The sequence below is a fragment of the Gallinula chloropus genome (assembly GCF_964237585.1).
Source record: "Gallinula chloropus genome assembly, chromosome: 2".
NCBI lineage: Eukaryota > Metazoa > Chordata > Aves > Gruiformes > Rallidae > Gallinula > Gallinula chloropus.
This window is the reverse complement of record NC_140086.1, coordinates 114,758,316-114,773,801: the sequence shown is the minus strand read 5'-3', so window position 1 is coordinate 114,773,801 and position 15,486 is coordinate 114,758,316. Positions and strand designations below refer to the sequence as shown.

The 15,486-nt window shown below is 36.0% G+C and overlaps 1 protein-coding gene across 26 annotated transcripts in view; it reads right to left on the bottom strand.

The window, feature by feature from the left end:
• The window catches only part of CLASP2 (cytoplasmic linker associated protein 2), a gene marked incomplete at its 5' end in the record, with an annotated part of 146,096 nt that overhangs the window by 27,397 nt on the left and 103,213 nt on the right, over window positions 1-15,486 (bottom strand). For 8 of the 26 annotated variants that reach the window (XM_084279688.1, XM_084279669.1, XM_084279690.1 and 5 more), the window contains 5 exons: window positions 1,974-2,037; window positions 2,500-2,744; window positions 5,560-5,666; window positions 10,502-10,609; window positions 11,548-11,718. In XM_084279688.1, coding sequence (XP_084135814.1) covers window positions 1,974-2,037; window positions 2,500-2,744; window positions 5,560-5,666; window positions 10,502-10,609; window positions 11,548-11,718 — 695 coding nt within the window. Of the gene's footprint in view, window positions 1-1,973; window positions 2,038-2,499; window positions 2,745-3,195; window positions 3,220-5,559; window positions 5,667-6,349; window positions 6,413-10,501; window positions 10,610-11,547; window positions 11,719-13,711; window positions 13,739-15,486 lie in introns of all 26 variants that reach the window. The other 18 variants (XM_084279691.1, XM_084279680.1, XM_084279681.1 and 15 more) reach the window with 6 other exon arrangements.

Genomic DNA, 15,486 nt, shown 5'->3' with positions numbered 1-15,486 from the left:
AAACCATTCTCCCATTTTCTCCTCCAAATGGTATTAGTACTCTATTTTCTAAGCAAAGCCCTACTAGCATGTTAAAGTAAACCTTAAAAAAACCCCAAACCAAACTGAAAGTGATGACAGAATAATTCCTACAGACACCTGAAAAAGACTCTAAGATGAGATTTGTGTATATGTTTGTGGTAAAAAATTCAAAGGTCATGAAATATTAATACTTAAAGGAACCTTCTAATAATATATTGACAACCATTAATGGTTTTGCAACACCAAAAACCAGGTAACCTTTCAGTGAGTGGAATGGATGCTTTCCAAAATTATTTTGATTATTTTATGTCAGAATGACCAGTAAACAAAGCAATGAAATAGAATAATTCAAAAGTAACATTCCTGAAGGCTTAATGAAAAGCTAAAATGCCATTCTGACACATACAACTAAATTTTGGAGTGGCTCTCCCACTACAAAAAGAAGTATCCTGGGGAGTTCTGATGCACATGTAGCTGCGGTATTAGTTAACACAAGAACAAGCAAAATTAAACCAAGCTGCTATTCACAATATTGTCATTACTTCATTGAAAAACAGGAATATTTCAACATTTAATTTTCTTCCCTCTCCTTGGACTTAACTGTTCTTTTAGTGGAATGTTTTCTTCAGTTTCTGTTTAACTGCTTGACTTCTTTCTTTCCTTCTGGATTTCTATAGTGTGTGAGCAGCTTTAGTATCACCTTGCTGTGTGCAACGCAAGTTTCTTCCAAAATGCACTGTCACACACAGAGAGTAGCTGAGTAAGCTTTTCCAGCAGGAAAAACTAAGGACAGGCAAACACAAAGGTAACCTGTCAAAACCTCCTATCATTCTGAAATTAGTTTTCCATTGCAGCAATAAGGAAGACTTAAAGATATGTTTAAGTTACCAGATAAACAAAACAGTTTTTAAGAATTCTGCTGGGAAAAGCCGATACTTCTGAAATAACTAATTTGTTCTGAATGTTCTGAGTTACCATTTTATCAATTCTGAATTATGGACATAAAGTGGGATGTGGTACACCCAACATAAATGACAAGGTTTCTTCTAAACAAATCTAGAACTCCAACAAAATATGAAGTTATACTTTCTTTTAAAAAATACAATATATTATAACATTATAACTTATTATTACATAATAACTATTACATTATAACTTTATTTAGCTCCTAATTTACCTACAGTCCTTCTGCCAAGCGAAATTACTATTAAAATGAAGCTGTACTAGTAACCCTCCTCCTACAAAACTTCTAAAAACACTATCAAATGAAGTCACTCAGTTAAAAAGATTTCGATGGTCTTGGAAAAATAGAAGGTTTATTTTCCTTGTTACATCAGACATATTTCTGTCTTTACCTTGGTAAAGGTGAAAAAAACATTTCTTTTTCTTTCACACTGAAGTGTTGCTTCCATCTAACTTACTGAATGCTAACAATGATTTCAAAATTATTCAGCAGTCTCAACTGCCAGCTCTATCTGCAAAATTCAAGGCAGGCATCATAAGTTGATACTAAACCTAGAAAACAACTAAGTACACATTCAGTACAGCTCATCAGATGATTTAGTCAGACCATTTTCTTTAGGATTTAAATTACCACATCAGAGACTTTTGTTTTTCGTTGAGAGAAAACCATTACTCTTGTTGAAGTGGCCTCTGTAAACAACATGACTTCCTAAAAATACTTACTAAATTTTTAGCACAAACTGTTGAACTACTCCGATACATTTTAGATGAAACTAACCTTTGTTTGAATTATCCTGTGAAAAAAGTGGAAAGTTATCTTGTTCAACACTGTAATTAAATGGATTGAAATCTGATGCCACGGACTTCTTATAGAATACAGTGTGTGCAACTTTTACACGTGCAAATACAGCTGCCAGTTCACCATAACTGGCTTCCTAGTAATATGCATTTTCAAATGTTTACAACAAGTAAGAAAAACCTAAACATACCTTACTGTGAGGATCAGCAAACATTCTTGTGAAGATTTCACACAACCTTTTCAATTCAACACGACTGTCAAAGTGACAACAACACGTTAGTCAACTGCCCTGTTAGTACTACAGGAACACTAGTGCACAGCAATCTGGGAAATCCACTGTAAATCTTGAGTTAAATAATCTAGTAAATGAAGGTAATAAAAGCAGTTCTTAAAGATATGGTTAAAAAATTATCATATTTCATCTAAAAATGAGATTTTCAACATAAAATTCTCATTAATTCAATTTTAACAGATTATATTAACAAAAAAATATATTCTGAGTAGCTAATAGTGCAGCGTTTCATCTGCATTACTACACAACTAGAAAAAATTCTAAATAACATCAATACTAGCTACAAGCACTTCAGGAACCTTTTGTACTGCAAGAAATATCTTGATTATAAATTCAATTTCATAAACTGAGCTTTTTAGACAGGTTCTATACGTAAGTTGTGAGAAGTAACAACATTTTCCTCAACTCCTCCTCCCCTTCTTACCTTAAAGTTCTCTGGTTCTTTAATAAGTTTTGCAGGCCCAGAAGGCCTTCCTTTCTCTCTGACCAGTTGGAGCTGGCACAGCGATTCAGGACTTCAGCCACATCTTCTGTCTGCCTCATGTAGGTTGGTATGCTTCCGTTCCGGGAGCTGTAGGACCTCTCGGAACAGGCACTTGATGCATCGCTGTTGGCATCGTCGTCTGAGTACATCCCATAGGACTCGTATCTCCTCCGCACAGGCTTCTTCTGTCATACAGAAACACCCTACGTTAGTACTGATTTTCCACAGAGATGGCATGCATATCCATCATCAGTCGGAAGAGCAACAGTTCAAACAGTTTGGTGTGAACCCTACTCCCTGGGGGGAACAAATGGCTCCAACTGCTCAACGGGTCAATCAGAGTTAATAAAAATACTCTGATGTATGGCTTGTGCAGTATTCCAAATATAAAAGCAAATTAATTACAGAGAAGACATGTGTTTGACAAGACGTTTACTTGTAAAAATCCGTAAAATTGTACCATAGGGTGACATAAAGACTGTACTGAAAGTTAGTTATTTCACTTAACTTTACATATGTTACAGAATGCAACTATTGAGTCTAAACCCACATATTCTGCTTGTTTTAACTTACTTTGTATCACGTATATTAATAGCAAAATATTAAACTATTGAAGAAGGAAAATAGTTTCTATACCTTAGTCCGTATGTCTCCTAAGAGCTGTTAGCAGTAAATTATTGAAAAGAAACAGAAATTGAGAACAGGGATGTAAGGCATAGCAGCATCGTCACTATTAATCTATCTGCCACTGGAAAACATACAGTCTTATTGTAAATTTTGCTCCTACCTCTCTGTATCTCATCAGCATTTCACACATTGACAATAAGTAGTTTGCTAAGCTTCCATTTCCAGGGAAATACTATTTATTATCTGCTGCTTGATCACAAAGACTTCGTTGACAAAATCTTTGTGTATTATGCAGTGCTACTTGATCATGAAGACTTAGCATGTACAATCAATTGCTGTTTAAATATGGAAACATCATTTAAACTTTATTTTCCCATCAACTTCTCCTTTTTGTTTCACTTCATTCAATATCTAAGTTTTGTCACTGCAACAATTACTACAGCAATCAACATCCTACAAAATATTAATTACATAAAGGACAAAATCAAATCCCCTAGAACAAAAACAAGCCAACAAAACACAACATGCCAAAGAGCAAAGGGGGAAGGGAAAAAAAAAAAGAAAAAGAAAAAAGCTATTTATCCTAGAAAGTAAAACACAGCTCTGCAAAATAACTGCCATTCAAATTTTGGAGTTGAAGCTAGCAGTTAAAAATTTGGTTTCATTACATACTCAACAAAGCAGTAGTGTGATTGTGTTCTCCTTAATTATCATTGCCATTTGCACATGATTCTCATTTCTGACTGTAGAGTAATTTAAAGGATATCACAATTTAAGCTAGTCAATAAATCATGTCACAAGCAAGCTTATTGTCAACAAAGTAAGCATACATGCACGTGTAAGAGAGTAAAGGATTTAGACTTCCATCTAAACGGAGCCATTTGTACAGGACAACCTGTACATTTGGATCATGGCAGACAACCAGGCATGCAAAAACTGTAATAATGTCGCTGTTCCTGATCCTTCTTTGTAATTATAGATTGTAACTAACACACAGCAACTCATCTTTCTCTAACATTTCTAGGGGATCACACTATTTTGGATTCCAGTAGCACAAATCAGTTTCTACGAACAAACGTCATTAACACAGGACACATTCAAGCCCCAAAAGAAGTCACTGGAAGCACTGATTTAACCCTCAATTTATACTGTCACTACATACTTTGCCCAGCTAGCTTTGAATAAGCTATAAAGCTGCTAAAAGTGATCTTCATGTAGCACCAGTGCGGATAAATCCACAGCACCAGCTTTCAAATTACAGCCAAAGACATTTCAAGTCCAGGGATTGTTCCCTATTCCAAAATCCATACAGACTTCAAGATTATGAACTAGCCCTCCCAACAATGCTGAAAACTTTTTGCAAGTTTACAGTATCAGCAAGGGGGAAAAACACTGCATGTTACCATGACCTCTCAAACAAGACTTCGAAGGCACACGAATTTTAAACTAATGTGCCAAAAAGGCAGTATTAACCAAGAAATTAATAAACTACTAGACTAAGGACATGGCAAAATTCTTCAGACTTTTCCCTTTTAAATTTTACTCGTATCTGTATTTTTTTTTATTTAATTTGTAGCTTTTTTATTGATGTTCCAAATAGTCTTTAACAACTTAAATCTTTTACAATTCCTTTCTAACAACAAATTCCTTAAAGCATTCTGATAACTGGGTAGCAGGTACTTACAAGTATTTAACGATATACAAAGAGTACACAATAGCTGCTACAAATGCATCTGATTTAGACTGTCTGTATTTTAGACTGACTGATGATTTCAGCTTGCTGTTATAAATGTCAGAATAGCAGACTGCATGATGGCTTCTGTTTGGCTAAATGAGCTGGAGAGGTAAGTGTCAAACCCACCTTTGTAAAGAACAGTAAAGGTTAAGAAAGGGAATGGCCTAACAGATTTTAAATTCAGAGTAACGTTTTGAAAACAAAACCAAACCCAAACTTATGAAATGCTGCCTGCCAAGCCATCAGTCCATCTTTGCAGCATCAGCCTCACATGTTAATCAGACAGAACAACTTTAAATGGAACCCAGGCTCATGATAAGCAGAGTACTTTAGCTATCATTAATTCCCAAGCCTGACAAGCCTTCAACCAAAAGTCTGTCTGGTTGTTATGCAAAACCGCTGTGTAGTTATTCTTGGGCCACTCCAACACAACAATCTGAGGCTACTTCCTGTCTGCCATGGAGAAATGTACGTTTCTCAAAAGTGATTTGTACCTCTAGCAATTCAGTTTCTCTATTTCACTCTACCTAGAAGCCAATAAAATAATGAATGACAAGTTCTTTTGCATACTTCAATGTATAGGTAACCAAGCACTTCAAGAGTCCGTGTCCTACAGAAGGTAAGTGGGAGATTCTTACCAAAGCATCTGCTACCGCCTCTTCCACATCAGAGCCCGTGTTCAGAACTCGCATGGCACTAACTGATGACGACAATCTACTCGACTGACTAATCCCAAAGCCGGTACCTGCTGTAACAAGAAACACGAATACAAAGAATTCAGTCAGAATGGCAACGTGGGACATAAATGCCAGAGCCACTTAAAAAACCCAAGCAGAAGAAAAGCATTTGCTTATCACTTCTAAGAAATTCTGTAGTGACTAAAACACTGGTTATTTTCATTCTGAAGTCTTCAGTGGTGCAGAGAAAAGTAAGAAATTACGTAAAAAAAGAGTCATATACAAACATTCTATTCCAATATCACAGGGAAAGAGATCCCACAAAGCAATGCTTTTAATGGAAAGAATGTTTCCTTTTCTTTTAAAATTTAATTTGTCTTCTTCATTTTGGGTTTTTGTTTTCATTTTAAAAGAAAGCAAATACATAGGTAGGCTACTGAGAGAGCTGATTAGAAAACTACATGCATAAAGAATGCTCTACAAATACTGAAAAATGGTAAACTAAAGAAAAGTTCTTCTGCAAGTAAAAATAAAATGATTGTTTTTAAGGAAGAAAAGGATTAACATTGGAGGGTGAGGGTGGAGACGAAACCTAGCAACATAAACACATCTATCTGGATTATTAAAACCACAAAACTCAATATAAATAATGCTTTTTACAACTGAACTAAGAGAATAACCAAGTGGGTGGGGAAAAAAAAAAAATCCAGGATGACTGCACAGATGACAGCAAAGTGTACTCATCCTTCACCTGTAGCCCCATAAGCATCAGGAGCGTAGAGGGCACCAGTGGATCTGGAGTGGTGTCTGGAAGCTGCAATAACAGGATCATACAAACCCTATCTATTACCATGGAATCAAAGTGCTGGAATAGTTGCTTAGATGAACAAGAGCATGATTGTCAAAAAGATTCAGCTTTAGCACAAGAAACTCAGTATTAAACAGAAAGACAAAGCTTTAGAGAAGTTCTTTGATTGTAGAGAATATGATTGCAAAGGATTATATTGGTTTATATACACTGGACATTTCATGCATTTTTTTTAATTTAAAAGATCAAGAGCAGATCAGAAGCATGTATGATTAAATTCAAAGAAGAAAAAATGCGTAGACACACATGCTCTCACACACACACACTCACACACACACGCAGAACTCTCAGAAGTATCTAAAAAAGTTCCACTGGTCTGGGTTTTCCACTGTAGAGTTAACTGAACTCCGTGTGCTCACATCAGAGCCAGAACTCGTGCACCATTATCTGCAAGAAGCGAGTCCTGCACAGACTCACTGTGTTGGCAGCTGACAATCTGTAGAATTTGTTCTTGCCTATGTGCAGGTAAGTTCACCTCACTTCAAACTTACCCTTATGTAAATGAAAGTTAAAATTATTTCATTTCAATTTGAAGGATGAAGGGGAATGGTTTTAAATAGGAAGGGGGTAGACTTATATTAGATATTAGGAAAAAAAATTTTCACTGGAAGGGTGGTGAGGCACTGGAACAGGTTGCCCAGGGGGGTGGTGGATGTCCCCTCCCTGGTGGTGTTCAAGGACAGGCTGCCTGCAGCCTTGAGCAGCCTGGTCTAGTGAGAGGTGTCCCTGTCCATGGCAGGAGATTGGAACTTGATGATCTTTACTGTCCCTTCCAATCCTAACCTTTCTATGATTCCATGTTACCTACTATAGCTCATTATATACTTTAGAGCTATGGAAAGTAAGATCAAAAGATCCTTGAGGACTTCTGAATAAAACTGAGTACCCTTCTTCTGGAACTTGTATAAAACTGGTCTTTTAGATTCTAAATAAGTTAACTCACCATTACTAATATTATCTTTCTTAAGCAAATTTTAAATCAAACATGTTTTTAAACAAAGTAATTTTCTTTCTTCAGTTCACTTACGTTGAATTATACAGCCAGGTATGATTTAATAAATAACTGTAAATGTAAATATTTTACACCTTCTGGATACATGAAGTAGTATCAATAGAAACCAGGAATCAAATGAATCATCCTTTACTCTGATTAACACAGGCAATTTAAGAGCCCCATTGAATCAACCCTGCTACGGACCAGATCACATTTGGTGACGCATACCTCTTTTAACCTGAGGGAACTCCAAAATGATCCCAAGTCCTGTAAAGGTCCCAGAAGCAACACTGTGGGTTTGACACAAAGTTCTCTACTCCTTGCATAACACACATCAATACATTTCACTTCAAACTAAACCTGCATGAAGCTGTTTGGGCAGGGAAGTAATGCTCTGTGGGGTACTTGGGTCTTTAGAAAACATGTCCCAGTATGGAAACTGAGACAGGAGAGAAGATACCAAAACACAGACATTAAAGCTGATAGAGCTTTAAATACAAGCAATAATGGGATAGATCTTTCTCTTTCTTTCCATCAACATGCCCATAAAATTCAAGGTACATGTAAAAAATTCAATCTGTAGGCTCAGAATTGGTAACAATCCTGTCCCCATACACATTTTAAATACACTGAATAAGTTTTTTAGGACAGTGAAAGAAAGCACTGTATTGGATCGAACATACCACAGCATATTTTCAAGCTGCAGAAATTGTACAAGGACTTACTTTTGTTTTTTCATTTTTAAAAAAGATTAATCACAACAAGATTTTAAATGGACTTAAACCAGCATAATTTCTTACCTACAATATGGAAGTGATACTAGTATGATATTTAATATTAATTATGTGTAACAGAAAAACAGGCATTTCCATCCAACTCACAAATCATTCGCTTCTCAAAGGGTCTGTTTTCTCCCAGTTTACAACCTTGCGCCGAGAGTAAGATGCAACAGAAATTACATCCCTCCCCCCAACCCCATGTAAAACTGTCTCTAGCTACAAACACCGAGCTGAATTTGCCTTATTTCATCTTCTACTTATACCCTTGAAAACCATTATATTTAGTATTTTTATAGAAATTAATAGCATCCTGTAAGACGAAACCGATCCAAAAAAACACTGAATGACATTTAAAATCATTCAAAGAAGTCATTTTAGAACAAATCTTAGCAATTTTCTTTATCCCAGAAAAAGGCCTTTTGTTGTTTGGGGTTTTTTTAAACACCACTGGATTCCTTCCTATACATGCTACTTTGCATGCTATGTGCTATCAGGCAATTCAACCTCTTGTGTATGTAGAGGTAGTTTTTTGGTATCTGAATACAAAAATTAAACTCCATCAATAAAAATAAAAGCTCAATTAGCATCTGTCCCAATGACCCATTTGATGGTATTACTTTACTACCGATTTATTACACTAACAAACATTTGACCAAATATAAAATGTAAATCAGATCTCACATGTATGTATTTGAAGTTAAGCCATAAAGTAGCAAAAGCAGCACAAAAACATCTGGGAAATATCTGCTTTTCTTTGAAAAATTAGGGTATGTGTGTACTATAACACAGTCTACCATCTGTGTTTCAGTAAAAGAAATGTTTACTAATAGTCCCTGCATAATGTCTACTTTTAATTTAATTTCCCAATTAAATAGCAACTAGGCCAATTAGCATTAGTTATCAAAGCAGCTTTCATTCAATTAATCTGTATTTTCCCAATAAAACCACGCCTGACAGGAAGCACACTTGTTTTACCAGACCACAACAGGCTTCCAATGCTAACCAGGAGTACAGTCGGGTGCCTCAACCTGGGACAGAAACCAGGGATTTACTATTTTCAGACTGTGCTTAACAGTTAGTACTGCACAGCTACACTTGAATGAAGAGGAGACCAACTCAAGGAGACTAGTTTCAGGCACAATCTTACAGATGCAATTCTGTGCTGCCAAACAATCAAAAAACCCCAAACTCCGAATGTAAAAAAATTACCATCTACCAACTTCACAGTAACCCTGGGAAGGATTCATGGGGAAAAGAAGCATCCCTAAGCCTTAACCAACCATTTCTTAATTAATGTTCCTGTTGACATTTCAGAAAGAGACAACAGTTTGACAACCCTGAAAAATCTTTGAAGCATCAGGCTAATAAGCCAAAATATTCAGTGAAAACAAAACTTCTGCTCATAGCAGCTCAAGAAATGAGGACTGATCATGACTAATGCATGTGTGAATGTTAAAAGGTGTCAATTCCTCTTCCCTAGGTAACAACAGCTGCTGCTTCAATTACTTATCGCTTGCTCTACACCGATAAAAAGTAAACTTGGGGACAGTACTTTGGTCATCTGCTTGTAGAAATATTTTGCTACAGGTCCTGTTCATTTCTAGAAAATGAAAAGCAGCCTTAGAATACAGCTCTGCTTCAGAAGATTGGTCCCTTCATTTTTACTGCCTTTGACAGGAGAAAGTTGAAATTTTGATTTTTTTTTTCACATAATACAAGTGATGACAAAATAGCCAATAAGAGAAAAAAATTAAGTGTATTTTCTTCTTATACACTGAAGTGATTCCTAGACTGGGGAGCAATTTTGAGTAAATCCCAGTTGTTGATGCAGGGAAAGGCAGAGGATGACAGCCACACTATATTCATTGCTCTAGCTGGTCAGTGAGAAACAGATTATCTCACCGCACCCAAGCAATGAGTGCCATAACCAGCACATTAATTAAAAAATAAAACCAAAACCCCACAAATTTTCCAAAAAGAGAATTTTCCTTTCAGAAAAAGAATCTAGATGCTGAGTATCCCACACCTGTCCAGACTTGGTATTTAAGACAAGACTAAAGCTAGCAAAGCATTTATTTTTCAAGTGTGCAACCCATTCACACATTGGCCAATTCTTCATCAAATTAAGTGGTGAGTGAGCCAAAGGAAGGGAAAAATCATGGTGGCTAGCTACAAGGCTAAATGAAGGAGGCATGGATTCGTTAGGTGCAAATAATGAAGGGCAAAGACAGCCATGCAAAACAAGGGGCTCCGTGTACTTACCAAGGGGTGGAAAAGAGCGGACAGGGCTTGTGTCCCTGCTACTTTCACGGCTGGCCTCCCGACTGCACCCCTGACTCACACTAGGCCGAGGAATGCGGCTGCCTCGCGCTAGTATGATTCAGGGGACAGACAAACAGCAGCACAGAAGGGAGAAGACACAAGAAAAGTTGCAGTTTTAATGCAATTCTGTTTTGCAGTAAGATCAAAGACGCAGATCTAAGACAAGACACCGACGACTGTGTCATACTACAAGCTGTAACTGTCTCCACGCGCTTCCCGATTGTGCTGGATTACAGTAAGTGCAGCCAGTTCAGTGAAACCATTTCTTACACAGCTAAAAAGGGGCATTTACCAAGTCTTTATGAATGGTTGAAAAACCTCTTGAACAGGACAAGGGGGAAACAAGCAACAAAAAAATACTAAGAGTACTGATGCAGAATTTGTGCTCAAGAGCAAGTTAATCAACAGTAACGCAAATGAAAAAATCCAGAGTTTTCTTGAGGAGGAAAATGGGAATTTAATTGGGCTAAGGTAAAAATCAAAACACAACACAAAGAACAGCTGCAATGCCATTAAAATCAACGGATATTTTTCAATAGTATTGTTTGTAATAAAGGGTAATCGGATTATACAGTAAGGTTTAAGGAGTCTGATGTCTATTTTTGTATCACAGAAGTATACACATGCACCCACAATTACACAGAAGACACACAACAGTAATGGGAGAAAAATCTCTTCAAAATGATATCACCCTTTCATTCAGTGGATGGGGGTATTTTTGGTGTGGGTAAGAAGTGAAGAAAGTGAAGAGAGGAGGAGGACAGGGAGGTGAGGGAAAAAACAACTACTGAATTCTGACAGACAAAAATTTAAAGTTTCAGCTTAAGTTTAAAACACTATTGTATATCTCAGGAAACAGGCACACTTTAAATGTTTATCAGCATGTATTCTAAATTTTATCATCCAACTAAACACAAGCTATGGATATCCAGCACTTAGAGTACGAAGGGCTATAAAGAAACCAAGAGTTATTCATCGATTCTTACCTACTGACAATCTAGAAGGACTAGCTTCTCTACTGCATCCCTGACTTCGTGGGATTTTACTTCGTTTTTGTGCAGCTGCAGGATTCACTAACACTCTCTGAACTCCTGTGTTCATAGTGGAAAGGGTGGTGGTTGTCAGAACTCTTCCGGGAGACCCAGATCTACTGCCAGCTGCAGGCAAAATGAATAACTGTAAGTAACAGCACAGAAGACAAACAACCATGGTTAAAAAGAAAAAAAATGCTTCAAGTTAGTAAGAAAAGTGGTGGTAGATTCAAATGGTCTGGGAAAACTTACAAGGTAAAAATGTGAAACAGAAAACCCTGGTCCAAGTTCTTACAGCACAACATACAAGGCAGATCAGACTATCAATGCAAAGAAGCACTTGGCATAATATTTAGCACTAGATACGCTCAAGAAACCTTAAATAGTATTTCTAGTCTTCATCAGCAGTTCCAATGTCTCTGATATTAGCATTGGTGTGTTTGTTTTTTTAAGCTACTTAGTCTCACTAATCACTTTTCTACTAAAAAAGAAAAAAAAAAAACACCCAACCAAAACCCGAATTGCTAGAAAGGGGGTAGATTACAACTAGTAGTTTCATAATTATTGCAGCTCTACCAATGCAACCAATGTCATAATAAAATCATTTCCCTAAATTTAAACTCTTCTCCTTTGCTTTTAAAAGCATAGGGTCTTCAAGCACTGCCCTCTGAGAAGTTAAATAAAATGTCACTGAACACAGTAAAAATACTCATGTTCAATTTCTTTGGAGGTTATCCCACAAATTTAAGGAAAATTTTCAGTTAGTTTTAAACCAAGTCAAAAAAACCCCAAGACATATTTAAGCATCTTATATTAATCAAAACTGTACGTTACAAAGTGCTTTAAAAGTTCCTTTCAAGACACTCTACTCACTACCAGAGACCAGTCATGGATCCCTAATTTTAATCTTTCAGTTACAAACGATTGAAGCTCTGAGCCCTAACAAAGAATCTGTTCTTCTCTAGTTCTAACCAATTTATACCACCAGTTGATACAAATACATTTTTCCAGCTGCAGAATTCAAGAAGTCTGACCAAATAAAAAGCAAATCATCGCTATAATCAAAGGTTAGTTACATACAGATACAAACCTTCCACAAATATTTTAAAAATAATCAGTTATGTATGACCACAGCTATGCTATCAGATCTATAGACTCAGCATGCAACATCTCAAGTGAGTTTCATGGGTTACTTCTTATGATGCACATTTTAAAAAAATAAAATACACAAGTTGATTAAAGCTTGACTGTGTGGGAAAAAAAACAAAACCCCAAACAAAATGAAAAATACTTTGGGTGGAAGGGAGAAAACTAAAACAAATGTACCATGCATATACTTTCAGATTCATTGTTTGAATTCAAACTTGAAATGATTATTTAGCAAAATCCCTTTTCCAAACTATGGACCTATTCAGCAGAAATGATAAATTAAATGTTATATAGCCTGGAAAAACAAGCATAATTTCTACAGGGAAAAAAAAATAAAAGAAAAAATAATAAGAATAGGCAAAGCTATAAAATTGCTGTGGTCTGCAAAAATAAATGGTTTGGCAGTTTCTTCATACCATGGCATTTCAACTCAGACCTGATACTATGATACCTTCTCCTTGGCCTCCAATATTCTATATACCTTTAAAACAATGAAAATATTGTAAAACTTTTCACTGTGCCAGAGACCTAGAAGGTTTTCTTCAGTGTAGGTAAGAAACCTGAAAAACTTACTCAGAGCACACAAAGAAATGCAGCCTATCATGCTAATACTTTATCTCTCTGTTGTTTGACCTGCAAAGTGTACCACTATAGGGTAAGCAAACCAAACAAAGCTTAGTAGCCTGTAAATATTATGCTAATTGCAGCACTGTCATACTGTTGTTAGTGCTGCCACCAGTAGCAGATCTAAGCAAACAGAAGGATGAAAAAAGGATAACTGAAACAGTATTCCCAAAATGGCAAAAACCTCCCATCTCTACTGCCTCCTAAAAAGGGATTACATCCAATCAGGTAAATGCAGAATATGGGAAAAAGCACGCCGGAATTTCTGCTGAATAGGGCCCTTAAATGAGGTATGTCAAACAGGTGATCAAACAATGATGTATACACAAATTCCGTAGACTCTTACCACCAATGGGGTTAGCAGACTGTGATCCTGAACAAGTGTAAAGGCAGGATTAGGGTAGGGGTTTATAATCCATGAAGAGGGAGGGAGCAGAGCAGATTAAAAAATGGATGGCAAATGGAAATAAGAAAGCTTTAGTCATTTCACACAGGAAAAAAAAGCCACAAGGGGGTTATGCTAAAGCAGTGCTTTTAAGTAGCTTCCACAGTTGAGGAACTAAACTCAGATGCTATATGTACAAAGCAATGAAGCAAAGCTGCACAAGCAAATACAATTCTTCAGTTTTCTAATCAACAACTGGATAGCACTGAAGAATTAAATTTCAACTCAACATGAAACTGTAGCCTTCATATTACTTGAAAAGAATATCACATTGCCAAAAAGGTTCAAGAAGTTCAACAGCTGAACAGAAATTACACACAAGGCCAAAAACATTTTTTTATTGAGACAGACAGTAAAGGAACTGAGCTGCAGGTGCGGTGGATGGCAAAAAGAAAAAAATCACAATGGCACGACTGAAAAGACTTGCATAGAATTTTAGGTTTTCCTCTTTGATCTGTAGTAAGAATTTCTTTCCATTCAGATATGCAATTCTTTTTTCTCTGAATGAAGAATGGAATGTAATTTTAGCACACCCAGATGAATTACCTGACAACAGGAAGGGAGAGGAAAAAAATTGAATGATTTTTTTCCACAGTTAAGAATAAAATAATGAGCTACAGATTGTATACGCATTATTTTATGTTACAATTTAAAAATAGAAGAGGAAAAGGGCTTTCAAAACCCTAAAAAAGCCATCTTTTGTAAAAGCATTCAAATTTGCAAGTCTTTCATAAGATGATCTTTGAACAAAAGTGCTAAAGAGTTGTAACCCTAAATTTACAAAAGCATCTGTGTTACAGTGGTTTTTAAAAAATAAAAGCTTAAATCTAATATGAAGTTATTTTCCTACTATAAGCTGGGGAACTAAAACAACCCCCTGTGTGGAAACATCAAGCATCTTGCTCTCCACAGTGCAGTGAAAATTTTCAGTCACATAAGGAAGCATCACCCAAATAGCTGGCATAGTGCCTGACAATTTTCCTTCACCTGTCTGTTTGCATTTGCCCTGTTTATCTTCCTTAAAACATCTCAGAATTCTTGTTCTCCCCCACTGACAGGTTATAATGAGCTATTTGAAGCCATCTGTTCTGAACACAAGTAGTAATAAAAGGCTGTAAAGATGCATCCATGCATTTAATTTTTTTTTTTTTTTTTACACATTATAACATGTAGACAAATCTAGTTATTTCAGTATCAATTCAACTTATCTCTTTAGACATTAATACTGTGCAAAAATGAATTATCTTGGGGAGGTAAGTCATTATTAAATAAAAGGAAACTGGAAAGGCTTCATTTTGTTTCCCTAAATATATTCTGTTCAATTACTATTATAAGACTGATCATCACCAAAGCCTTATATTGCTACCTAAATTTTACCCCTCTTCCAGTTTATCAAACATCTTAAGATTTTAGTAATTTACCAAATCTATTAAAATAATGAAGGCATTTTTAAAAAGCTTATTTCAGAACTTTCCTAATACTAATGAAGAGAGTGGTACAGATACTACTTACTGCTTTTCATAAAGGTAAAAAGTGATTTGACAGGACAATTAACTCTACTCCCCTTTAACATATTAATCCAAATGGTCTTTGATAATGATACAGTGTAGTCATCTTAACACTGAAAACATAAACCAAGGTTTGCACAGCCTTTGTCATAGTTAATAACTAGACTT